Source organism: Podarcis filfolensis, assembly GCF_964270895.1.
Source record: "Podarcis filfolensis genome assembly, chromosome: 12".
NCBI lineage: Eukaryota > Metazoa > Chordata > Lepidosauria > Squamata > Lacertidae > Podarcis > Podarcis filfolensis.
Genome location: NC_139614.1, coordinates 8,952,948 through 8,979,013, shown reverse-complemented (window position 1 = coordinate 8,979,013; position 26,066 = coordinate 8,952,948). Strand labels below are relative to the sequence as shown.

At 45.3% G+C, this 26,066-nt stretch overlaps 1 protein-coding gene and 1 long non-coding RNA gene across 25 annotated transcripts in view; one reads left to right on the top strand and one right to left on the bottom strand.

The window, feature by feature from the left end:
* Positions 1 to 13,203, top strand: part of ARPP21 (cAMP regulated phosphoprotein 21) — a 235,816-nt gene extending 222,613 nt beyond the window's left edge. For all 24 annotated transcript variants that reach the window (XM_083577757.1, XM_083577754.1, XM_083577765.1 and 21 more), the window contains 2 exons: positions 10,118 to 10,269; positions 12,399 to 13,203. In XM_083577757.1, the coding sequence (XP_083433883.1) occupies positions 10,118 to 10,269; positions 12,399 to 12,659 (413 nt within the window). In that variant the 3' untranslated portion in view covers positions 12,660 to 13,203. The remainder of the gene's footprint in view (positions 1 to 10,117; positions 10,270 to 12,398) is intronic.
* The window catches only part of LOC310745613, an 81,408-nt gene that overhangs the window by 25,970 nt on the left and 29,372 nt on the right, over positions 1 to 26,066 (bottom strand). The window contains exon 2 of the long non-coding RNA XR_014540228.1: positions 13,449 to 13,533. This is a non-coding gene — a long non-coding RNA (uncharacterized lncRNA). The remainder of the gene's footprint in view (positions 1 to 13,448; positions 13,534 to 26,066) is intronic.

Here is a 26,066-nt window from a genome sequence, read left to right as displayed (position 1 = left end):
TCACTAGGGGGAGGAGGCCGGGATTATAAAGGCCTTCTTTTGCAAACATTCGAGATTACATGGCCAAACTTTGCAGTATGTTTTAAGGCTACTATACTTAATTTTGCAATCACCACTTTAGTGTATTGTTGTGGTTAGCAGAAAGGAGTTTTCTCAGTTGGAAGCAAGCTAGCAGAAAATGCTCTAGTTTTGCTCTATTCATCGCACTGCAGCACTACACAGCTAAGCTTACATCCCCCTAGAATGATGTAGTTGCATCTTGGGTTCAGTAAGTGCAGATGAACAGAGCCCTTTTAGTGACAGTGTTGCTATAAATATACCGCTGCTTTGCTGAAAACAAGTCTTGGGAGGTTGGGATTTCTATACCAGAACTAAAGGGCATTTTAAAATCAATAGCATTAGGAGATAATATACCAACAATAATAATCTACAGAGGATACTAGTTCAAAGCTCTGCTCTTGTGCAGCTCTAGCTAAATAGAGGAATCTTTGACATAATAATTCTAAGACTATTTGCCACACTTGCTATGTTCAGTGAAACTAAGAAGAGTGCCACCAGCTTAAGAGTGTTTTGATCTTCCGCAATTTGAGAGAATACTGATATCATTAGCACCAGAGAAAATTAGCCAAATCCTGCATTAATGACAAGCTTCATTGCAGGGGTGTGGTATATTTTAAGATAAAGGGAATTTTCCCATTGAAGTAAACAAAGACCTTCCCAGGCTTTGTATTTTGATTGAGCAGCTCAGGAAATTGCATGCATGCTGCATGTACAGTGAGGGGAGGGAAGTATTTGATCCCTTTGCAAACGATGACTTAGTACTTGGTGGCAAAACCCTCGTTGGCAGTTACAAAGGTCAGGTGTTTCTTGTAGGTGGCCACCAGGTTTGCACACATCTCAGGAGGTATTTTGTCCGACTCCTCTTTGCAGATCCTCTCCAAGTCAATAAGATTTCGAGGCTGATGTGTAGCTACTCGAACCTTCAGCTCCCTCCACAGATTTTCAATGCGATTAAAGTCTTGAGACTGGCTAGGCCACTGCAGGACCTTAATGTGCTTCTTCTTGAGCCACTCCTTTGTTGCCTTGGCCATGTGTTTTGGGTCATTGTCATGCTGGAATACCTATCCTCGATCCATTTTCAATGCCCTGGCTGAGGGAAGGAGGTGCTCTCCCAAGATTTGGCGATACATGGTCCCGTCCATCATCCCTTCGATGTGGTGAAGGTGTCCTGTCCCCTTAGCAGAAAAACACCCCAAAGCATAATATGTCACCCTCCATGTTTGACGGTGGGGATGGTCTCTTGGGGTTGTAGGCAGTATTCTTCCTCCTCCTCCAAACACGGCAAGTTGAGTTGATGCCAAAGAGCTCGGTTTTGGTCTCATCTGACCACAACACTTTCACCCAGATCTCCTCTGGGTCATTCAGATGTGCATTGGCAAACTGCAGACGGGCCTGTACATTTGCCGTCTTGAGCAAGGGGACCTTGCAGGCTCCGCAAAATCTCAGTCCTTCACAGCATAGTGTGTTACCAACTGTTTTCATGGTGACTATGGTCCCAGCTGCCCTGAGATCATTGATAAGTTCCCCCTGTGTAGTTCTGGGCTGCTTCATCACCGTTCTCATGATCATTGCAACTCCACAAGATGAGATCTTGCATGGAGCCCAAGACTGAGGGAGGTTGACAGTTATTTTATGTTTCTTCCATTTGCGAATTATTGCACCAGCTGTTGTCACCTTCTCACCAAGCTGCTTGGCAATAGTCTTGTAGCCCAGTCCAGCCTTGTGCAGGTCTACAATCTTGTCTCTGACATCCTTGGACAGCTCTTTGGTCTTGGTCATGGTGGCTAGTTTTGAATCTGCTGGATTGATTGCTTCTGTCGACAGGTGTCTTTTGTACAGGTACTGTAACAAGCTGGGATTACAGGTAAGACCTCTCCCTTACAGCAGGTGCTTCTAATCTCAGCTCGTTACATACAGTGACATCCTGACATCTGGCTGGTTGCTAGGGGATCAAATACTTCTTTCACTCATTACAATGCACATCAATCTCTGACTTTTGTCATCTGGGTTTCTGGGGTTTTTCCTGTTGTTAGTCTGTGTCTCACGCGGGCAAATTTAGCAGGACATCAAATACTTCCCCCCCCCCTCACTGTATGCAGCAGTCATGGCAGCAGGTGTTTACTTTTAAAGAAGAACTTTTGAGTAGAAAACAAGTAGTTGTGCCGGGTCCTTTTCATGCTGATCACTTTCCCTGTTCTATATCTCCCTGGCCTGTGTTGGTTTTCCCCTGCAAGGCTGCAAACACGTGTTTTTCTTTGTAAATATGCATCTGGAAACTTGCAGAAGAAACTAGCTGGAGAGGAGCTTTACAAATCCAAACAAAATGGAACCAAGGTATAGGTTCCAAAATAGATCCTGATACAGTCTGTGTTCCTGGAGTATTTTTTGTATCTTTGGTAATATGTAACAAACTGGAACCATCTACTTAAATACTGTGCATCTTATTTATATATCTGAAAGCTTCTGCCTCTTTTACCAGTACCAGTAGTTTAATAATAATCCTTATGTCTTTTGTAGAATTATGCTTAATATGCATGTAGCAGGAAGAATAATTGAATTGTCTTTATACTCCCTTCAAATAATCCCCTCTCTTCCAAAATAACTATATGTAGCTCTTCCTTTGTCTGATGGCTTAATCACAATATTGGAATTATTTTTCAGTGCTTCCAATGCCAATGTTGCTTTTAACATACAATTTAACAAACTGCCAGATGCAATATTTCTTCAAACCTCCTTTTCGAAAATATGAATATTTGGATAGGGTGATGACAGTAGTACATACCTGGAGGTTCCTGAATCATAATCTTGGGAAATGCCAAAGACCTTTTTCAATTTTAGAAATCATACTAATTCTAAAACATCTCTTCTAGTGTAGTGTGTATTGTTGTTAATGTCACATTGTACATATTATCTCTTTGGGACTATCAGGACTAAAATTCTTTGGCATTTGAGGGTGTGAAAAATAAATTCAAGATCTCTTAGTGCTGTTGCCACTCTACTGTAAATCTACTCTGAGGGTATATGTATACAATGTTAATGTACTAGTTTTTAAAATCTGTGCTAGGTGTTTCACAAGCCTTGTTTAATCGCGCAGTCATGACACTATTAAGTGGCTCATTATTCTTGCTTTACCATTGAACAACGGAAACTGAAAAGTAGCGAGTATCCCCAAGCCAAATCATAAATCTTTAGCCAAGCAGAAATCTCAAAGAGGGCATCCACTAACACACGCTGCCCTTTGCGCTGGGACTAAACACATTAAGGCTGCAATCCTGCACTACTTCCTTGGGAGTAGGCACAATTAATTAGTTATGTAATTGAAGAAAGTTTATTTTAATCCTGCTCTTCATCCCCAAAAAAGAAAAATCTCCCAGAGCAGCTTACAAATCACCAAAGAACGTCCCTGTCCTCTATCTTGCAATAAAATAAGACATTACAGTGAAGGCAGGTGGGAAAGAATCCACATTGAAGTGGATATGTATAGGATTGCACTGTACATGGATAAATCAGATGATTAGCTGGTTAAATGTGTTTATTCAACGGTGTATATGTAGGTTATACTTAGAGATGTCTTACAGCAGTGCTGGGGGGACCTTTGTTGGGGGAACACATTCCCTTTTGGGCAACAGGGTCTTAATGGTGGGTGAGGCCAGAGGCAAGAGTGGGCAGGACAATGAATGTAAATGCTACCTTTGTACAGTTAGGCTAGTTTCTCCATCATCCCACCCAGGCAAACAAGAAACAATGTCAGTTCAAGGACACATTCCAGCAGGCAAAAACACTGAGTGCAGAGCAGGTAAGGGGTGTGGCCTGTGGAGGGCATGAGGCCTAGAAACAAAGACGTAATTAAAAAGGTAAAGGGACCCCTGACCATTAGGTCCAGTCGTGACCGACTCTAGGGTTGCGGCGCTCATCTCGCTTTATTGGCCGAGGGAGCCGGCGTACAGCTTCCGGGCCATGTGGCCAGCATGACTAAGCCGCTTCTGGCGAACCAGAGCAGCGCACGGAAACGACGTTTACCTTCCCGCCAGAGTGGTATCTATTTATCTACTTGCACTTTGGCGTGCTTTCGAACTGCTAGGTGGGCAGGAGCAGGGACCGAGCAACGGGAACTCACACCGTCGCGGGGATTCAAACCGCCGACCTTCTGATCGGCAAGTCCTAGGCTCTGTGGTTTAACCCACAGCGCCACCCACGTCCCTAAAGACGTAATTAGGGGAGTGCAAACTGGGCAGTTGCCCTGGGCAGGTACAGTGGTGCCTCGCAAGACGAAATTAATTCGTTCCGCAAGTTTTTTCTTCTTGCGAGTTTTTCGTCTTGCGAAGCACGGTTTCCCATAGGAATGCATTGAAAATCAATTAATGCGTTCCTATGGAGACCGCTTGCCAGGCTGGCGGTGCGGAGAAGGGCTTTTCTCCCCACCGCAAGCCTTCAGGACAGGTCCGGGAACAGAGGGGAAGGCGCGCAGCGCTTCTCCTCTGTTCCCGGGGCTTGCGGTGGGAGGAGGGTTTTTCCTCCCCACCGCCAACATTCAGAACAGCATTCTGAATGTTGGCGGTGGGGAGGAAAGCCCTCCTCCCACCGCAAGCCTTCAGGACAGGTCCGGGAACACAGGGGAAGGCGCGCAGCGCTTCTCCTCTGTTCCCGGGGCTTGCGGTGGGAGGAGGGTTTTTCCTCCCCACCGCCAACATTCAGAACAGCATTCTGAATGTTGGCGGTGGGAAGGAAAACCCTCCTCCCACCGCAAGTCTTCAGGACAGCCATCCGAAGGCTGGCGGTGGGGCAGAGAGACCTCCTCCCGCCGCCAGCCTTCCGAGCAGCCTTCCAAAGGCTGGCGGTGGGGCAGAGAGACCTCCTCCCGCCGCCAGCCTTCCGAGCAGCCTTCCGAAGGCTGGCGGTGGGGCGGAGAGACCTCCTCCCGCCGCCAGCCTTCCGAGCAGCCTTCTGAAGGCTGGCGGCGGGAGGAGGTCTCTCCGCCCCACCGCCAGCCTTCGGAGGAGGTCCGAGGACAGTGGGGAAGACGCGCTGCACTTCCCCGCTGTCCTGGAGATTTCCCTATGGGCTTTCGTCTTGCGAAGGAAGCCCATAGGGAAATTCGTTTTGCGAAGCGCCTCCAAAACGGAAAAACCCTTTCGTCTAGCGGGTTTTCGTCTTGCGAGGCGTTCGTCTTGCGGGGCACCACTGTAATTTGAATAGAGTCAGTGTCTCCCCCAAAAAGCTTGGACAAGGCCCTGGAACCAGCAGCTGCCAGAATGGTCTCATGGGTTGTTGGTGGGGAGGTGGAAATAAACTTGCTGCACCAGCCAAGGAAAGTTCCTGCCCCCACTCTGAAAGAGGAGCTGGGCCATGTTCAGCAGAACCTCTCTGAGGCAGAGAATGAGAAAGCACACTGGCAAAGCAGGAGATAGAAGGGAGGGGAGTTGTGCTCAGAACAGGTATTGCTGCTACTTTGTTCCACATTCTCTCATGTGCCTTTGCTGCTCTCCTCGCACTCATCAATCTTCACTGCAAAAGCAAACTTTTCACTGAGCCTTCCTTCCACACACATAGGCTGTTCCTGCTAAGAAGGGCTTTTTCGTCCTCTTCACCTTTGCTTGTGTCCCTCTCTCTTTCCCCATTTGCTGCCGCGATGGGGTTGTAATGCACGTGTTTGGTGCTGTGTCCTCTGGGACGTATGCTCTACTCATGATGTAAACCCTGCAAAGCTCAAAATGGAGGGATGTATGATCGCAGCTTCCTATATTCACATGCATGTTTTATTATTGAAGGTGGGGCAATGGCAAATTTCTTCTGCCCAGGGGCAGCAGACACCATAAATACAACACTAGTGAGAGAGAGCAGGGGCTGCATTTGACCCCCAGGCCTAAAGTTCCCCACCCCTCTCTTAAAAAACAACATTTACAATGTTTTGAGCACTGAAGGTTGTGTGTGTCTTGTTTTGTGTATTAAACAAATCCTAGTGAAAATGGGTTTTGCCATATGGCTACTGTCAGAAGGACCTAAAATAGTATCTGTAACATGTATATACAGAGCAGTTTGGGAACATCCCAATGATATCGTCATAATCTGGATCACATGTGCCTGGAGCAATACTTTGGTAGTTTTCTGGCAAAAGGGGGCTAAGAAGGAGTCCCTCTGTTCATGGTGTTCATGGCCCCATGGCTTGTTCCAAGGAAGGAAAACTAGCAATATAATTGGGGATGTGTAAGGCAAGACTGTCCGTACGTGTCTTAGAGCCTGGCAGCCCATTTACAAATATAGCACATTTGTATAGAATGACTTATGCGAGGCTTGTGTGGTGGACACTTATAAGTGGAAGAAACCAGAGGCCCTGCAATGCTTCGGTACTTGTGGAGTATTTCTGAAGGCCATGGTGACAGCATGGTACTAAAATTTGTAAATCACTCTTGACAATGGGTTATCTTTTCCTAAGCCACTTAGACTTGAGGGAGCAGGATTTTACTGTTTTGTGGCACGGACATTTATATGAATAGATTAAAAAGCCTCAGAATCTGCCCCAGGGCTAAAGTCAAAGCTAAGTCTGCTAGTCTGCAAAGGCCAGTAAAATCCTTTATCTTAAAGGAAAGCAGAATTCAGGCCTGGGATTTTGGGCTGACATTTGCCTCCAAATCTAAGTCTAGAAGAGGAAGGGGAGCCTGGCCCTTCCAAAATAGACTTGTTATTTGCAAAAGGATCTAGATTGAGATAATGAAAGCAGCAAACCTATTTTAATTACACTCCTGGGTTACATGGCTGGCAGAGGTGTGCAACTGCTGTGCTTTGTCTTTTAAGCACCATAGGCTCATTAAGAAATTAAAACAGTGGTGAGCCTTTCATACAGCAACTCTCCCTCTGGGGATGCTTTAAATTTTCTGACTGTCTGCATAGTGATACGGATCATAAAAGTTCAGAGAATTACCTCAATAAGATGACAGCCTCGTCCATTTACACGGGAAATCCAATGCTCCCTTTTTCCTCAGAGGCATTCATTGAAAATCCATGCACGGCTCATTTCTCTGGCCATTTAACAATGTGTCTCATGTTTGCCCTGATTAAGGGGGGGAGACACCCTGTCTTTGTAGCAGATATAACATGGAGGATCATATAATTGCAGTAAAGAGGCCCCAGAGCTTGCGGTAATAGGGTGGTTCATCTGATGTGTGCTGCCGTTGGGAAAAAAAGCCCTGTATGTATGTTTTCGGGGGATAGTAAAGAGGCTTTCAAGGAGTACACAAGATGTAGTATGAAAGCTAATGAGGAACAGCGAAAGCATGGAGGAAAACCTGTTTCATACTTCTGCTTCTTCCACTATACCCTGCTAGTTTTTCCTGAACGTATAAGTACTTTGAATAAGTTTCATCCTGCCTTTCCATTTTGCCCCTGTCCTTTCCTTCCCATACTGATATCTAGGCTACCTAAAAATAGGAAACCGCAACGGCATGCAGGGTTGAGCATGCAGAACAGGGGTCGGCAACCTAAAGTCCATAGGGCACAAGCGGCCCACAGGGGTTGTTTAACCAGCCCACAAGCCCCTCCCGAACTGAGCCACCTACTCGGGTCCCCACCTGCTGCGCTAACCAGCGTAATGCAGGGATTCGCTTCCATGGCGCTGGAAATTGCAGGCGCACGCACTCTCTCACACACACACAATCTGGCCCACGAACAGATCTCTGCTGGAGTGAACCAGCCCAGGTGAGGTCAACCCCTAATGCAGAAGAACCAGTGTGGTTCAAATGCAGTTCCAATTGGCTTGTGCCTCACCCCTGCCTCCTAAATGGCATCAGTAATGTGGCAAGCAAAGAATGTTCTTAAGGCTGTAACTGGTGGAGAACTGTCCTAGTTCCAACTTCACCTTTCTTTTATACTCAGCCCAGTGTAGTGGCGAACCTTGGGGTCTCACACTTCAGCGGCGCCCTGTGCAGTGCCAAAATTCATGGTCCCTTGCCTTCCATTCTACATCATAGTTGCAGCATAGTTAGTTTGGCTTGGTGTTACATCCCAACGTGGCCATAGTGGCACTGAAACAAATTATGTGCACAGGAGTTTAGAATGGATATGTACCAAGCTGGAATGTATCTAAAGGCTAGTGGCGTGCGGTCAGTGGACTAGTCCCCTAAATGTCCCTGGTAAATTAGAATATTAAAGCCTGTCACCTCCAAAGCCCAAGAAGCTTCTGCCCGACTTAGGGAGGGAACCATGATGTTCATGTGTGTGTGTCCCCCCCCCATTGCCCTCGCAAGCTGGGTCCTCTGTCCCTAACTATTCCCCTATGAAAAAATTCACTGCACACCACTGCAGAAGACCACCTTAAATCAGGATTTTCTATACACCATCCCATATGCTCTCATATAATCCAATCACACATTACCCTCCAAACATAAGAAAACACTAACACCCATGTTACCGTGCATCACAAGCGAAACATTGTGATGACATTAAACATTACAACTGAGTAAAATAGATACATCTTCCCAAAATATGATGCAGGGACATGGCTCAGTTCCAAGAAAGGTACCCCATTGTATTGTTTAAATACAGGAGCGCCGTGGAAGTATGCACATAAATGAGAGGTGGGAAGATTATTTAAATCTGGATACTGCCATCTTCTAAAATAGGTAGCCAGAGAACCAAGGACAGCTTTTTCACATAAGCACTGCTCATCATTTAATATGTGATGGTCTCTCTCTCTCTCAGCCTCTTTTTGTTTTCAATTATGCACAGTGCCATTCTATCAACTTTGTGGTGGCACTCAGAGAATAAGCTCACTTCAGGCAAATAAGAGTTTCTTCAGCAAGCAAATAGTGTGCTATTTCCATGTGAAAGTATATGAGTGTCATGGCGGCCCAATTTCTATTCATGAGCAGTTTGTTGTTCAATATACCTCACGACTCGGCGATCATCTGCTAGGCATCTCTCCATTGTGTGAGGAAATAGAAAGCAAACAAAATCACTGCAAATGTCACTCCACCGAGAGCTAATAACTTTTCTCTGAAGACTTGTGTATGTACAGCACATCTGGCTGGGAGTACTGGATTACCTCATATTAAAAAATATATCTCTGATTGATATTGTAAGGTCACTTCCCCCCACCCCAAAATAACCTCACCCTGATTGACAATTCAATTGAAAAGTCTGCATCTAGAACAGAAGTGTCACTTCAACTGTTGTTTTTCTGCCTAATCATTTTCTCTCTTTATCTGCCTCATTCTTTCCCTTGGTGATTTTCATTTTTAAAAATGCACATCTCAAACAAGGAATATTCAAGAAAACACAAAATACACTACAAATAATAATACCACAATATAATGCACGAAGATGAAATCCAAAGCCTAAAATTATGACCCAGATACATTTTTCTAAGTGAGTAACTACATCTCCTGTCCTGAAGGAATCCCTGCTTCAACTTAAAATGTAAGTTTCTCCTAGGCATATTATCAGTCTTCCACAAGAAGAACAGGAGTTTGGATTTGATATCTCACTTTATCACTACCCGAAGGAGTCTCAAAGCAGCTAACACTCTCCTTTCCCTTCCTCCCCCACAACAAGCACTCTGTGAGGTGAGTGGGGCTGAGAGACTTCAGAGAAGTGTGACTGGCCCAAGGTCACACAGCAGCTGCACGTGGAGGAGTGGGGAATCGAACCCAGTTCCCCAGATTATGAGACTACCGCTCTTAACCACTACACCACACTGGCTCTCACAAGAAAGGAAGGAACCCAATAGAGCAGGCATGGCCAAACTTGGCCCTCCAGATGTTTTGGGACTACAAATCCCATCATTCCTGGCCACTGATCCTGTCAGCTAGGGATGATGGGAGTTGTGTTCCCAAAATATCTGGAGGGCCAAGTTTGGCCATGCCTGCAATAGAGCAAAGACTGTACACTGGCTGTTGAGTTATCTTTGGCTGATGGCTATTTTCTCCCCCTTTAATAGGTTTCTTTTCCCCTGACATTGCAGGACCTGGGAAAGAAGTATGAGAGCCTATTTTGCAAACTAGGTTTGCCTTTCCTGAAGTGCAACTCTCATCTGAAACTATGTATTGTCGTTTCTGTCTTTCAGGTTACCAGTCTGTCTTACCTAATCAACAACAAGGGTTCCAAGGACTCATGGGAATGCAACAGCCTCCCCAAAGTCAGAACCTAATGAATAATCAACAGGGAAATCAGGTGCAAGGCATGATGGTCCAATACCCCACCATGTCGTCGTATCAGGTACAAAGCATCTATATCGAATGTCTTCATTTGGGGCATGTGGATTGCTAAAATAAAGGCTGCTACCATTCCATAAGAAGTCCATATGTGTCCCTACATAAAATTATTTAAAGCTGAAAATTTGGGAGTAAAAATCACCACCACTGTACAATTCCTTCAAGTAATAAATTGGAAATTTCAATTGATCTGTATAATTTTTTCCTGTTGTTACAAGAGGAAATAACAGCAAAATTGACACAAAACATACACATAAAAACATGCTATTACAAATACTGAAATATGCTTAATAAAATTATTGCAGTACAGAACAAGAACTGTGTTTCTAAATAGTTTCACATTTGCCACTCAACTTAGTTCATTTAACTTTAACTTAACCAAATATTATCTTTTCTGAAAGTGGGAAAGCAGCAAAATACCTGCCCTTTACCCCTTGTTTAAAACTCTGGTTTAGAGCCCAATGAATCTAATTGTAATTTTCAAATGATGTGTAAAAAGTATTTGTTATTTGACTGGCGGCTTTAATACCAACATTTGAGGGCCATTTATCTTATCAGCCCTATTTCAAGCCATTCTGTCAATGCCACATTTCCATTCTGCGTTTTGACTGGGAGCTACAAAAGTTCATTCCATCAGATAAAACACCTTTCTTGCCCTTGTGCCACATTTGAGATACAGAACCACCAGCGCCTCCTCCTTTCATTTTTCATTGTATGGTGGGGAAAAAGAGCCCTGCTGTTAATAATGTCAATCTACACAAGCAGTAAAAAGACAAGGGCGTCGGGTAATGGAGGTTAGGCATCCTCCATTTAGGATCTGATATTTTTTATCATTTAAATGTCAGAAGAAGTCAGAACATGATTTAATTCTCTGGGCTCCGCATGTTTCCTGGACCCCTCTCAAGTTCAAAATAACAGAGATTGAGGTATTGAAAAGTAATTTGTTGATTCTGCATTTGAGAACTGCACTAAAACATAGCGGTGTGATATTCTGCTTCTACAACTTTGCTTTTGTGTCACACTGCCAACAAGATAGCATCTCCTGGTCAAGCAACATCCCACCTCCCCAGACACTTGTTTCAGAGGTCAGAGGTGGAAAATATTACACAATCTGAAAAGTAGAGCCTAAATGGTTCATTTGTGTCTATGCTAAACATACAGTAGAGGGAGGAACTTGTTTCCTGATCTCCTAAACAATAAAATTCAAAAAAATCCATAAGTCTAGAACCATCACCTGTGTGACTCTCTCTCATCCAGTGAGAGAACTGCACCATTTAGAACACTCTACCAGTTCACTAGGGACGCGGGTGGCGCTCTGGGTTAAACCACAGAGCCTAGAACTTGCCGATCATAAGGTCAGCGGTTCGAATCCCCGCGACGGGGTGATCTCCTGTTGCTCGGTCCCTGCTCCTGCCAACCTAGCAGTTCAAAAGCACATCAAAGTACAAGTAGATAAATAGGTACCACTCCGGCGGGAAGGTAAACGGCATTTCCGTGCACTGCTCTGGTTCGCCAGAAGTGGCTTAATTATGCTGGCCACATGACCCGGAAGCTGTACGCCGGCTCCCTCGGCCAATAAAGCGAGATGAGCGCCGCAACCCCAGAGTCGACCATGACTGGACCTAATGGTCAGGGGTCCCTTTACCTTTACCAGTTCACTAAACTGATGTCTAGTCCAGTATTCTGATTTTAAAGCCATATTCTAAGTGAATGAAAGTCTTTTCCACTTCAGTGGGGCTATAAGAGGGGCTATTCCAAAACTAATTAGTTCTGAATTGAATTCTTATGCAAAGAGAACTGAGTTATTACAACTATACATACTGGACTACATTTTAATCATCTCAGCTCAGCACTATATATCAATACACGTTCAGTTTCCCGTCTCTTCTGCTTCCCTCTCCCTACCTGTCAGCCCAAACATACAGGAAACAATATGTTCACTTCTTAAATTCTTCAGCTATTGGTGAACTAGCATGCACCCCAGGCTAAAGACCGGGCATTTCATAGAACTGGAACAGACATGAGCGAAAGGTGGAGACCAATTATGAAAGAAAACAAGACAGAAGGAACGAAAGCTTGTTAGGAATTTTAGAGATGAGTATGAAGACCCTAAATTTGCTTCTTGTCTTTTAGGTGCCAATGACCCAGGGTTCTCAAGGACTGCCACAACAGTCGTATCAACAGCCACTCATGCTACCTAATCAATCAGGTCAAGGAACACTTACAGCCACTGGAATGCCTGTTTACTGTAATGTCATACCTCCGTCCCCACAGAATAATCTCCGATTGATTGCACAACACTGTCCTTCTAATAATGTTCCACCAGTTATCTCTGCCAACTGCAGGACAAACTGTGCGAATATTAACAATGCTGGATGGCAGGTCAAGTACTGAAACTGTGAATCCTTAGTACCAATATATAAAAGGTAGCTGGTTTTTTTTGTTTTGTTTTTTTAATGACAACTATCTCATGGCCTTCAAACAAAATGAGGAACACAACAAGAGTTATCAGTTGAGGGCATAGAGTCAGTGCTGCTGGAAATATGTAAAAACAACAACAAAATGTAATAAGTTGTTCTCGCTGGTTAATGGTGCATATTTTTGTCATGTCTGCTAGGTCTGCCTTTATAGCTTAGCTAGTGACATGAAATCATTGAGGTAAGATTTTTTCCTACCACTGAACACCACTGTGTAGATTATAATATCCCTAATTCAGATTAGTTTTGTACTTTGTGTTGAGTTTGTGAAGCGAAAAGTATTTAAAAAAATATAATAAAACCACATTGTACCAAAGTTGTAATGGACATTTAAAAAAAAAAGCTGAATGGAAGGAATAATTTATATACACTATAGAGTTTTTTATGGATATCTACTGTATTGTAGTGTTAAATCACAATAAAGCTACTTGACCTCATGAAGAAAGGTCAGCTTTCTACTATCTGCTTGACTATTTCTTTCACGCCTTTCCACTTAGGCTTCTTGATTAACTAGAAATATGAAATATAGCTATCAGTAAAACACCTTGCTATTCTTTTGCTGATAAAACTACATTGATATGAGATTCAAAGGCAAATACAAATTCCTTTGTATTTTGAAACAAATGCACAGATCTTGCCAGTACTGCTTCTCATGTTGATTTTGAGAGAGACACTCTCTGGGGATTTTGGGGAGAGATGCCTTTACCTGAAGAACTGATGAAATCTCATGCACAGGAGAAAAGTTGCTCAGTTTTCTGCTTCTACTTCCCTTCCAGTCATGTCTAACAGTTCTGAGATATATCAATATGTTAGAAACCTCATCGTCACACAAATCAGATTAGGTGGTAAAAGCTGTGCCTCAGTTTTATGCTGCAGGCAGGAGGGGTTCAAGTGAATGAATTTCCTCTATTTAAAAAGTGGGTGGGTGAGAGAAGGCAAGGTTATAATTATACCCTGAAATCACAGTTGAGAATTGGGGGTTCTCCATTCACGCAGAGCAAGTATCCCTGCCTGACATTTCACATGAACAGGCCAGATATCCAGAATCTGCTTCATAATCTTCTTCAACATACATGGATTCCTCAACAAACTGTACATTCAGGGTCCTCTGGAAGTAGAAAGTCTGCAAACCACTGCGCTGTCTGATAGAAACAAGTATCACTCACAGTAGGATTAGGTTTTCTATCGATGGGGGTGTGGGGAGTGAGACACTTGCCATGTCACCATGACAATTCAAGTGCCAGATGTAATGCAGAGCAAGGACTGTACTCCAGCCAAAGTAAACAGCACCACGGGGGCAGGGAGAGAGAATGTGGTTGCAAGTACACATATTCCTTCTGCAAAGTCACATTGTCTGCCTCAACTCTCAAGCGAAGAGGTACACTACTTTGAAAGGAAAAGAGCTATTGAGATTACTTCACAAACACACCATTTTTTTAAAGGATATGTGATTGGTGAGGGGTTCGTTAAAGCTAAAGTACAAAGCTTGGGGTTTGGATAGGGGCAAGTCCCAATTAGTTCCCTGCTCAGCCATGAAACTCTGCGACTTGGCCTTTGGCATAGGATTTCCATGAGAGTGAGAATGTATATATGTGTACTCTGAAGTCGGCCCCATTGAATTTATTGTAGGTTATTCCCAGGTGAAGGGACACGGGTGGTGCTGTGGGTAAAACCTCAGTGCCTAGGACTTGCCGATCGTATGGTCGGCAGTTCAAATCCCCGTGGCGGGGTGAGCTCCCGTCGTTCGGTCCCAGCTCCTGCCCACCTAGCAGTTCGAAAGCACTCTTAAGTGCAAGTAGATAAATAGGTACCGCTTTATAGCGGGAAGGTAAACGGCGTTTCCGTGTGCTGCGCTGGTGCAGGCTCGCCAGAGCAGCTTTGTCACGCTGGCCACGTGACCCGGAAGTGTCTCCGGACAGCGCTGGCCCCCGGCCTCTTGTGAGATGGGCGCACAACCCTAGAGTCGGACACGACTGGCCCGTACGGGCAGGGGTACCTTTACCTTTATTCCCAGGTATACCCAGGGGGTATACAGGGCCAGCCCAATACGTTCTCCTGCTTGAGACAGAATTACAAAAGGCACTTTTCCTCCCCAATTAAAGCTGCCTAGTTTAGCACCTCCTAAAATCTCATGGTGCAACTGCCCCAGCAACAACAAACATGTCTCTCCCATATTGGTCTCTATGGCCACTGCTACCAAACTTCCCAATAGTTTGACTTCACCCCCCATAGGCACACTCCTGCATTGCCTCCCGAGACAGATGAATGCCAAGAACAACAACAACATGCCCTTCAACATTCCTCAGATGAAAACAGGTGTCATGGGCGAGAAATCAGCTTCACCTGTTGAGCAGCAGCCTGAAGGAGGAGAAGGCAGAGAGACTCCCCCTGCTTCTTGCTCCTGATGGAAAGCAACTCGTTCCAGTTTTCTTAAGCAGAGTTTCCAGCCTCAGTCAGTTGCTAGAAACAATATTTGTCATTCCTGGCCAGACCGTGCTGCTCGTGACCTTGGACTCACGGCTTTCTTGACCCCTGGACTATCTGACTACGTAAACCGAGATATTCCTCACCTTAGGACCGGACTGAACCTTGAATACACACTCTGCCTCCAGGCATGTCCGTCCCCGTCCCCCCGAAAACTTGGCTGGTTGTGCATCTGTGAGGGTGATGAAGTGAAGACAGTGTTTCGGACACAATATGGGCACTTTGAGTACACCGTAATGCCCTTCAGCTTGACCAGCGCACCCACAGGCTGACCCACAGTCTTCGGTGCTCTTCCCCTGTGGGTACTACTCCTGAAAACTTCAACCACCAGAGCGGAATTATGGCATTTGGGACAAAAAACAATTAGCTATCAACGTGGCCTTTGAGACATGGTGTCATTTGTTGCAAGGGACCCATTATCCAGCTGAAGTTCAGGCAGACCATGGGAACCTAGAACATCTCCAGTCAGCCAAGAACCTGAGTCACCACCAGATCCACTAGTCCCAGTTCTTCTTCCTCTTCGATTTTATTGTCACCTATATTTCCAGCAGCTAGAACCAGCGAAGCTGGAGTATGAGCGGTCTGACGATGCATTACATATGGCCACGATCTTGCCTCCTGCCATCTTTGCTATGGGCCAAGTTCATGGAAACTTTCTGTGGGAGCTGCAAGAGGAGCAACAGCAGGATACCTATGTGCAGCACCAGCAGCAAAAATTGTCTGACCGGACTGGACACACTCCTCGCTATTGAACAGTGCACCTGCTGCAGTTTTGGAACCGTTATTATGTGCCTCCTGGTCCACTGCGGGGAACTGTTCACTGGTTATGCCATGACAGTCTTCCGGCAGGGTATTTCAGATGCTTCAACTCTTCATTTGGTGTGCAGGGACTTTTGGTGGCCTCATCTTTGGGTTGAGGTGGAGCAATATGTGGTCTTCTGCCCTGTCTGTCGGGTCAACCTAAACGGCCCTGGTAGACCATTTCCCTGGACTTTATCATGGACCTGCCTCAATCCCAAGGCGCGACTACCATTGTGGTAGCGGTGGGTACCTTGACCAAGATGGTGCATTTTGTCCCTAGCACTGGCCTCCCCTTAGCCCAAGAAACTGCCAACCTCTTCTTGAGGGAGGAGTTCCACTTGCACGGCCTGCATGTCCGACAGAGGACCACAATTAACACTGCACTTTTGGTGGGTCCTTCTGAAGGGTTTGGGGGTGCAGCTCCATCTCTCCTCTGCCTACCACCCTCAATCGGATGGGCAAACAGAGCACATAAATGGGATCCTGGAACAGTATCTGCAGTGCTTTGTAAACTTCCATCAGAACAACTGGATCTCGCTCCTGGTGGCTGAATTCCCTTGTAACAATGCTCTCCTCACTTCGACATTCCTGTCCCTGTTATGGGTTCCACCCCCGCTTCTTCTCCCTGCCATCATCTCCTTCCACACTTCGGTGGCAGATCAGTTTTTGCAGGAGCTGCGGGCCATCCACCAGGTTCTTCATGAGCAGGTCCAACGGGCAATGGAGATTGCAAGCATTTCACTGACCTACATCAGCAAGCTGGGGACCCCCTGGCTTGGTCTGGCTCTCCACCCGGCATCTGCCCATCCAGAACCCTTCATGGAAACTGGGGCCCCGCTTCCCCGGTCCCTTTCCTGTGGAGGTTGTGATCAACCAGATGGCCTACCCGGTCAAGCTCCCAGCTTCCTACAAGGTACATTCGGTTTTCCACCACGCCTTGCTCATCCCTGTGGCCCCTGCCAGTGTGCGCCAACCAGATGCTCCCCCTCCACTGCCCATCCTGGTGGAAGGGGAACCAGAATTGGAAGTGGCACAAATTTTGGACTCCCGTCAATGGCAACAGCGCTTCCAGTATTTGGAAGACTCAAAGAGCTATGGCCCTGAGGAACACTCATGGGAAGATGCCTTGCATGTCCCTGGTTGGTCCGGCAGTTCCACCATTGGTACCCCCATAAGCTGGCACCGAGCCAGTGGGTTGGGGGGCGCTTTGGGGTGGGGGATAGTCTCATGAGCCAGGAATCAGCTTCACCTGAAGGAACCAAAGGCAGGGTGACTCCCCCTGCTGCTGATCAGCCTTCTTGCTCCTGATGTGAAGCAGCTGCACCCAGCTTTCTTAAACAGGGTTTCCAGCCTCAGTCAGTTGCTGGATACAACATTTGTCGTTCCTGGCCAGACCTTGCTGCTTTTTGCTTCTCGTGACCGTGGAGTCTCAGCTTTCTGACCCTCTTTACCCCACACCCCGAGCATTTCCTATCAGAAAAAGGGCGAGTGGAACCATCACACCAATGAGACAGAGCACACACACCCTTCACTGTCTAGAAAAAACCCCTTAACCCCAATTTTATTCTATTCTTTGGTAAATTTACAAAAAGAGAAACACAAATTTTAGAAAGGGGTGAGATTAGACGCAAATGCACAATATATATTATATTAATTGCGCTCTGTGCCCCCTTTTTTCCTGTCCTGGACCTCAGTGGCAGCAGCCTCACCTCCTCCTTGCCCATTCTCCAGCAACTGCGATGAGCTGCCCAAGGGAGGCAGCCAGCAGCAGTGGCCATGGAGAGGCAACGGGATGCCCCCTCGCAGCCACAGCAGTCGTCTCTCAGGACAAGTGCCGCCTCATCCTCCTCTCTGAGCTCGGCGGCAGCAATACTGGCAGGGGAATTAGGGACATTCCATCATCAAATCCAAAGCCAGAATGGCTTTCGTAATTCCAGAACTGTCCCTGGAAAGTCAGGACACTTGGAGGGTGGGGCGATCACACAGGGTCCCCAGACATTTCACCGTCTATTGATCCCTGTGCCACTACTTTATTTCTCGCTGCCACCACCCAGGCCCTACCTGGTACAATACTGAGTCCAGTCAGGGTTAAATTGGAACATAAACTTCTCTTTATTTATTGCAGTTTAACAAGCGTGTGGTTTCATAAACAGTATCAGTCCATTACAATCATGGGGTGCCTATCCAGACCTATAACTTCTGCTACCTGCTCTCACTCACTAAACCACCTCTCAGATATTTACTTGTCTTCCTAGCTCCTAACTGTTCCTGACTTAGCTTATTTCGCTACACTAACTCAACCTGCCCACAAACTCTATCCCAATTCACTCCCACACCAACCAACCTCCCAACGAACTCCTCCCTTTCCCCCTCCCAGAGCTGGTTTTATAGTCCCTCTGACTCCACCCCCTGGGTTCTGATTGGGTAACCTGTTTAACTATTTCACCTCCAGCACTCTCATATGTTAACGTCACAGAGGGTATGCAACAAATCCCGGTAGTCTCCCTCCCAGCACTTTCAGGAAACACTTCTTTGTTAGGAGTGTGCCTAGAAGGGGTGCTTAACATTTTCTCCAGTCACCAATTCTTAGCCCAAAATTGCTCTGTGCTACACACACACACACACACACACACAGTTTCAAACACATAAATTTGAAACTGCTGGGGAGGAGCTGCTTGAGGGTGGAGGAACTAGGAGCACAAAAACAATCTACAGGAAAATGATTAAGCCTAGACATCCCTCCTCTGATCCAAATATCTTCCTTCCAGTTCTGTGTGTGTAAAAAAGGATCCCCAGGCTCCCATTACACATGTTTGCATGTAATGTGTAGTTTGGGCCTAATTAGAAAGCAGCCTGATATTTTCCTCATATTTCCACACAAGGAGATTATTACTCAATGCTCTCATTTCTTACTAAAAATTTTCACAGAACACAGAACAATTTTTTAATCAAGATTTGTTAACTAATTTTCACAGCTATGCCTATGTCTGTTCAGTCTCTAAGGGCCAAACCTATTTTTATGTTGGACCAAGTATCAAATTGCACTTGCTGAGGAGAGGTGGAGGGGAATGGAGGAAGAGAGAGAGAATCTCTTGGGAGCTTAAAAAAATGGAGGTGGAAATGACCCCTTTAAAACTGCAAAGCCAGCATAAAACCCTCTACTCCAGGCAATAAAAGGGCAATAAAAGCTAAGGGCAATGCAATAACAAAGTGAAACGCTTTACAAAGTATAAATAATCCACACTGAACTGTACTAAAGAAGTCTCCGGAGACCCACTTAAAAAAGACCCTCTCTGTTATGGTTCTTCCCCTCAGGATATTTGGCATGGTCGAAAGTCACCAAAATTTGTATTATTGCTTCTTTGCTTTGCTTTTTTTAAATGCAGAATGAATTGCAACAGCCATAAAACAGGCAGAACTTGCTACTTTGGCTTGCAGTATTTCCATGATGGCAGTCTCCTGGGAGAGATTTGAGTAAGCGACATAGGCAATTTGAAAACCTATTGATTCACATTTTCATTAGGCTGATCCAGTTTGAGAGGGCAGAGGTTGCTTTTGATATTTTCTCACTCTTGTTGATCTAACTACATGTAATCATTTTTCCAGAGCTCCTGTTTGTTTGTTTGTTTGTTTGTTTCTGGTTTCTGATTTGATCCTGGAATATCCCACTGTTCCTTAGGACATCCCTACTTTCATTGGAGAAATGTTGAAGGTTATGGAGTTTTCTTATCCCCAATCCGTCAGAAAGCAATCCTGTATAGGGAAGGTTTTTTTTTTAATGTTTAATGTTTTATTATGTTTTTATATATGTTGGAAGCTGCCCAGAGCGGCTGGGGCAACCAGTAAGATGTGTGGGGTATAAATAGTAAAATTATCATTGTGGAATTGGGACGTCCCTATTTTCATCTGAGAAATGTATGTGACTGATGAAGGAAGGGAAAGCCTCTGAGGGTGGAAGGCTGGGAAGAAATGGAAATGGTCAGGTGAGAGCTGGGAGGGTCCACACCCTTTTGTGTGAGAAAAGGGTTAAGATCTACCCCTGATAGAGGGCTCTTTAATGTATTTTATTTTTCTCTGTCTGTCTTTCCCCTCCTATTTTCTTTCTCCGTTCTCTTCCTCCCTCTCTCTCTCTCGTTTTTTCTTCTCTGCTTTTATCTAGTTTAGTTTAGCTTTTATTCTATTGTATGTTGAAAACTTTCAATAAAATCTCAGACTCTCCAAGTGTCCCTATTTTCCAGGGACAGTCCCAGATTTACAGAAGCTGTCCTGGTTTCTGATTTGATCCCATAATGCTCTGCTATTCCTTAGGATGTCCCTATTTTCATCAGAGAAATGTTGGAGGATATGGCAGAACGTCCCTATTTTCAGTGCTCATGGAGTTACGTGACTCCTGAGCCAAGGAGATGAGTAACTATACAACCTTTAGAAGACATCTGAAGGCAGCCCTGTAGTGGGAAGGTTTTTTAATGTTAAATGTTTGATTATGTTTTTATATATTCTGGAAGCCACCCAGAGTGGCTGGAGCAACCCAGTCAGATAGGTGGGGTATAAATAAAGTTAGTAGTAGTAGTAGTATTGAATAGGACATCCCTACTTTCATAGGAGCTCCCTGGAAAAGACCCTGATGTTGGGAAAGATGGAGGGCACAAGGAGAAGGGGACGACAGAGGATGAGATGGTTGGATGGTGTTCTTGAAGCTACCAGCATGAGTTTGATCAAACTGCGGGAGGCAGTGGAGGACAGAAGTGCCTGGCGTGCTCTGGTCCATGGGGTCACGAAGAGTCGGACACGACTAAATGACTAAACAACAACAACAACACTTTCATAGGAGAAACATTGGAGGGTATGGGATGGCTGAAGCATTGCCACATAGATAGGGTGATGAAGTTGCAATGGGCAAGTCAAAGCCCACAAATTGTTCTTCCTAAACTGCCTTGGTCCAGTATACCTGAAGGAGCGTCTCCACCCCCATCATTCTGCCCGGACACTGAGGTCCGGCGCTAAGGGCCTTCTGGCGGTTCCCTCACCATGAGAAGCCAAGTTACAGGGAACCAGGCAGAGGGTGTTCTCAGTAGTGGTACCCGCCCTGTGGAACACCCTCCCACCAGATGTCAAAGAGAAAAACAACTACCAGACTTTTAGAAGACATCTGAAGGCAGCCCTGTTTAGGGAAGTTTTTAATGTTTAACAGACCATTGTATTTTAATATTTTGTTGGAAGCCTCCCAGAGTGGCGGGGTATAAATAATAAATTATTATTATTATTCCTGTGATAACACTCTCCAAGTCAAGTGGTTTAAAACAGAAGTAATTTCTGTACCAGAACTTTGCATGTGATGCCCTGGCTCTTAACTAGACTACTGTAGTACACATTACATTGGGCTGCCCTTGAAAATGATTTAAGAACTGCTGGCACAGCAATGCCAAATTTAGGTAGTTCCCCACACACAGGGCACCGAGCTCAGAAGACGCAAAATTGAGAATATCCATTTGAGGGTGTCAAATGTTGGCCTTTCACAGGACACCATATTACCAAAATCTGCCCCTGACGGCAGCACACTTCTTGGCATGTGCGGGCAGGAAAAGGCATCAGGGAACCAGCCAAGATACAAGGCAGAGCAATAAGAGACAGAAGAGCAGCTGTGACAAAACATTAGCGTTGGTGTGTCAGCAATGTGCTTTCGTCACAGTGAAACTGCTGGCCAGACAGGACAGATAATGTGAGCACACACACGAGAGGCACGATTGCCCAGAGTAGGGCAAAGACTGTGGCAGCAAAGCCCAACAATCCCAAATCTGGAGTCCATAATCTAAAATAATATCCCAGTCAAGAGGACAGGAATGGCACCTGGCACTCTGTCAGCTAAGCATATAAACGATGACGTAAGGAGATGGCATTCTTTCCCGCTCAACCTCTCCAAACATAGTTTCTGTGTCGCCTCCAGCCAAAGCTCCATAAACAATGTTGGGTGAGAGTTTTACTCAGAGTACAGACATTGAAATTAATGGACCTAACTTTAGTCAAGCTCATTAATTTCAGTGGGTCAGCTCTGAGTAAAACAGTCGAACATCACCTTTCAGCTTCCCAAGTTTGTCTCCACCTGGCTGTTATAGACAACTCTTTCTACAGTACAGTGGTACCTCTGAATGCAAACGGAATCCGTTTCGGAGCCCCGTTCACATCCTGAGCAGAACGCAACCTGCGTCTGCGCATGCGCACAATGTCATTTTGAGTGTCTGCCCATGCGTGAGCAACGAAACCCAGAAGTAACCCATTCCGTTACTTCCAGGTCACCTTGGAGCGCAACCCAAAAACGTTCAACCTGAAGCAACTTTAACCCAAGGTATGACTGTAGTAGATATGACTGGAGTCCATGTGACTGAGCATGCATCCCATTTCAGGGGGCCGTATCCATTCACCTAAACGAACGCAACGGAGTGCTTTCCGTTTCTAATAAATTATGCACATAGAAAGATAAAAAGAAAACACTTCTCTTCATCCAAAAATGAACATCATTTAAAGAAACAAAATGAATGAAAATTTAGTCATAGAAATTATAAATGTTTTCTTCAACATTTCTACCACACACAAATTGTTTGTAGTCACATCTCTGAGGTAATGATATATATACTCAGGGACTCGTCAACCACACGGAGCCCCGCTTCTACATTTACTACAGGTACCTCCAAATCTGCCACCGTCTACGTTACACGTTTAGAATCTTCTGCTAAGTTCTCCTGATATTAGGAGATTTCCAAAGAACTACTGCTTTTGTTAAAAACACATATTGCCCCAAACCCACTGACAAATCCACTTATCCAGAATCCACCATTGATGGATAAGCTCAACGCACATAAATCAGTTCACATGTGGGACACCTTCTCACACCTAAGGCACTTCCCCACAGTCACCAAATGCATAACCAGTGGAGAATGTGTCCATCAGGCATACCCACAACTCCCACACATGCTTTTAATGTGCTGAGAGGCCATTTTTGGACAAGAAGCAGCTCTAGTCAAGGGCTAGGGAACCTGTGGGCCATTGTCACTGACCATTGGCTGTGTTGGGTGGAGCTTATGGGAGTTGGAGTCTAGCAGTATCTGTTCCCCATGCATGCTCTTGTCTAGGAGAGCAGTCACTAAGGCTTGGTTCACACATGCATGCTCCTGGCAGGATGCCTAACTGCAACATCAAATGATGACTGACATGTGTGAATGTCCTATCACAGATCTAGCACCCAACTCAAACCTTTGAAGGTATCCAAAATTACCTCAAACATAATGCTTCCAGCATTAGATTAGATAGATGGAGGATCCAAAAGTTGCTAGTAACGGTCAATTTGGCTCACACATGTCACTTTAGGTGATGTGTAATGAAGTACTATATATGACATGATATATTGGTGAAAGTCTCAGATTATGCCACCAGACTGAGAGATTCCAGAAATATATATTTCGTAGGTCTAAGAATGACCAAAAATATGAGTCTCCCTAACATACCTGACTCACAGGCCTAGCTGGTATCTGGGACTCAGAAAATGTCATTTACTGTCAGTGACTGACTCAACAGATGTACATTCCTGTCAGTCACTTTTTTGTTTACATCTACCCTTGGTTTGCAACTGGCTTGTACTGACAGTCTTAGGTAGGCAACTATGTGACCTTACGACCATTCAGAGATGGCTTTCGCATGGAAGCATCTGTCACAAATCCAGCCGGGATAAAATAAGTCCGCAGCTCTGCAGCTTGCCAGGCTGATGATATTTGAGACAACATTTGTTCCCAAGTCACGCACATTCTGGACTCTTGTTCTCATGTGGGGAATGGGGAGAAATATATTTGATGAGACAGCACTGGACCATCATACCTCAGCTGTGAGACTTATTTGGCCACCTTCCAGGGCAAAAGATATGGTAAAGGATTAGAATACACATAATGGGTGCAGCTCAACTTTGAGGCGATAGGATCTTCCTACATAAAGCATGTGGGGCAGCTCTGTCGTATTGTTTTCTCTGTTCTAATACAGTTTCCCTTGGGAAACGCCAATGGATTAGCAAGTCCTAGAATGCTTACAGCTGACCCACCCACAGAGGGAATCTCTAGTGTGCGGGGAATGTGGGATCGGACTCGAGACTGATTTTCATGGAGATGTCATGCATCACTTACTGTCTTTAACATAGAAATACCAAGACAGGCAGAGCCAATCAGAATAAAGCAATTTGAACAGAAATTAGAAGCAAACTATCCCCCCCCCCAGTAATTCTAGCACTCTTGTTTCTCTCACACACACCCCAGGCAACTGATGCTCATCTCAGAGATGAGAAAAGCAACAGCCTGACCACTACTTTGTATATATTGTTCTCGGATGAAAGTAAACGACAATCTCTGACAAAATTGTTCCTATTGCTAGCATGCCCTGGGTTTAATGCACAGATTAAAACTTGGCCAGTTTTTAGTCCCCAAGTATCACATCAAACATTAAACAAGCAAGGCAGAATCTGCTGGTCCAATACAGGCCCGGCGTCAGCATTTGCTTGCTGGCAGCTGCTGGGGCTCCAATGCCCTGGCTCATTGCACCAGGCAGCTGGGACTGGGAGCCATCCATCATTTTAATTATGCCCACAATGCCTCTGGCATAGCACTGCTCCAGGGCATTGTGAGAAATGAACACGGCAGCCCCTGCGAACGTTGGCTGGTAAGCAGGCCTATGTACAAGGGGGAACCACGGGAGGGCACTTTGCTGCAGACCACCTGAAACCAGACAGCCCCGGTTCAAATCCTGTTCACAAAAGCATTTCCACAGTCCTAGGATCCTAAACCTTGTCTAGCAAGAAAGGGACTTAATCAACAAAGGGACGCGTGTGGCGCTGTGGTCTAAACCACAGAGCCTAGGGCTTGCCAATCAGAAGGTTGGCGGTTCGAATCCCTGCGACGGGGTGAGCTCCCATTTCTCGGTCCCTGCTCCTGCCAACCTAGCAGTTCGAAAGCACATCAAAGTGCAAGTAGATAAACAGGTACCGCTCCGGCGGGAAGGTAAACGGCGTTTCCGTGCGTTGCTCTGGTTCGCCAGAAGCGGCTTAGTCATGCTGGCCACATGACCCAGAAGCTGTATGCCGGCTCCCTCGGCCAATAAAGCGAGATGAGCACCACAACCCTAGAGTCGGCCACGACTGGACCTAATAGTCAGGGGTCCCTCTACCTCTCTAATCAACAAAACCCTCTAAGCAGTTTACATAAAACAAAAGGAGGACATAAGGAGAGCCCTGTTAGTCAGGCCCAAGGCCAAATGCGGTCCAGCCTCCTATTTTTACAGAGATGCCTGGAGGAAGTCTTTATTTGTGCAGCTGGTTCTTCCTGTCCAAGTGCAGAACCTTACATTTGTCCCTACTGAAGTTCATTTTGTTAGCTTTGGCCCAGTTCTCTAATCTGTTAAGGTCATCTTCAATAGCACACGGCACCATCACGAAGCCTTTCAACAGTGGCCATATTTGGAGACTAGCAAATAGATGTTGCTTGTGGTTTTCCTCTCCAAGTTAGTGGGAAGGGTGTTTGAGTAGCCATCCCTGGCAGCTATAAAGTGATCATAACTGCCAGAAATATTGGGTTACATCCTGTGAGGTGCTGAGATGTGCTTGCAATGTATGGTGCACAGCAAAAAGCTGTGGTTGCAAATATCCCAAACTACTGTATACTGCAATGTGTGCAAACTGCAAATTGTGGAATTGATTTGTGTATCGGTTCATTTCTCTTGCAACACACAAACCAATGTTCATCACAAAATGTTCAGAAAATGGAATTCTATTGACTTAAAGTGATCAATGTGTGTGTGTATATATTTTTAAAATGTGCTGTGTTATGGCACTTTATACATAGAATTGCATTTTATATGTACTTATAATGCCCAAATTATGAAGGATTATTCAATAATCAAAAGGATTATTGTAATAAGCTGAATTGCATAGCTTGCATAGCTATTGCATAACTTGTCCTTCTAGTTTACTGGGGTGTAGAAATATTGCACACGTTACATTAAAACCACC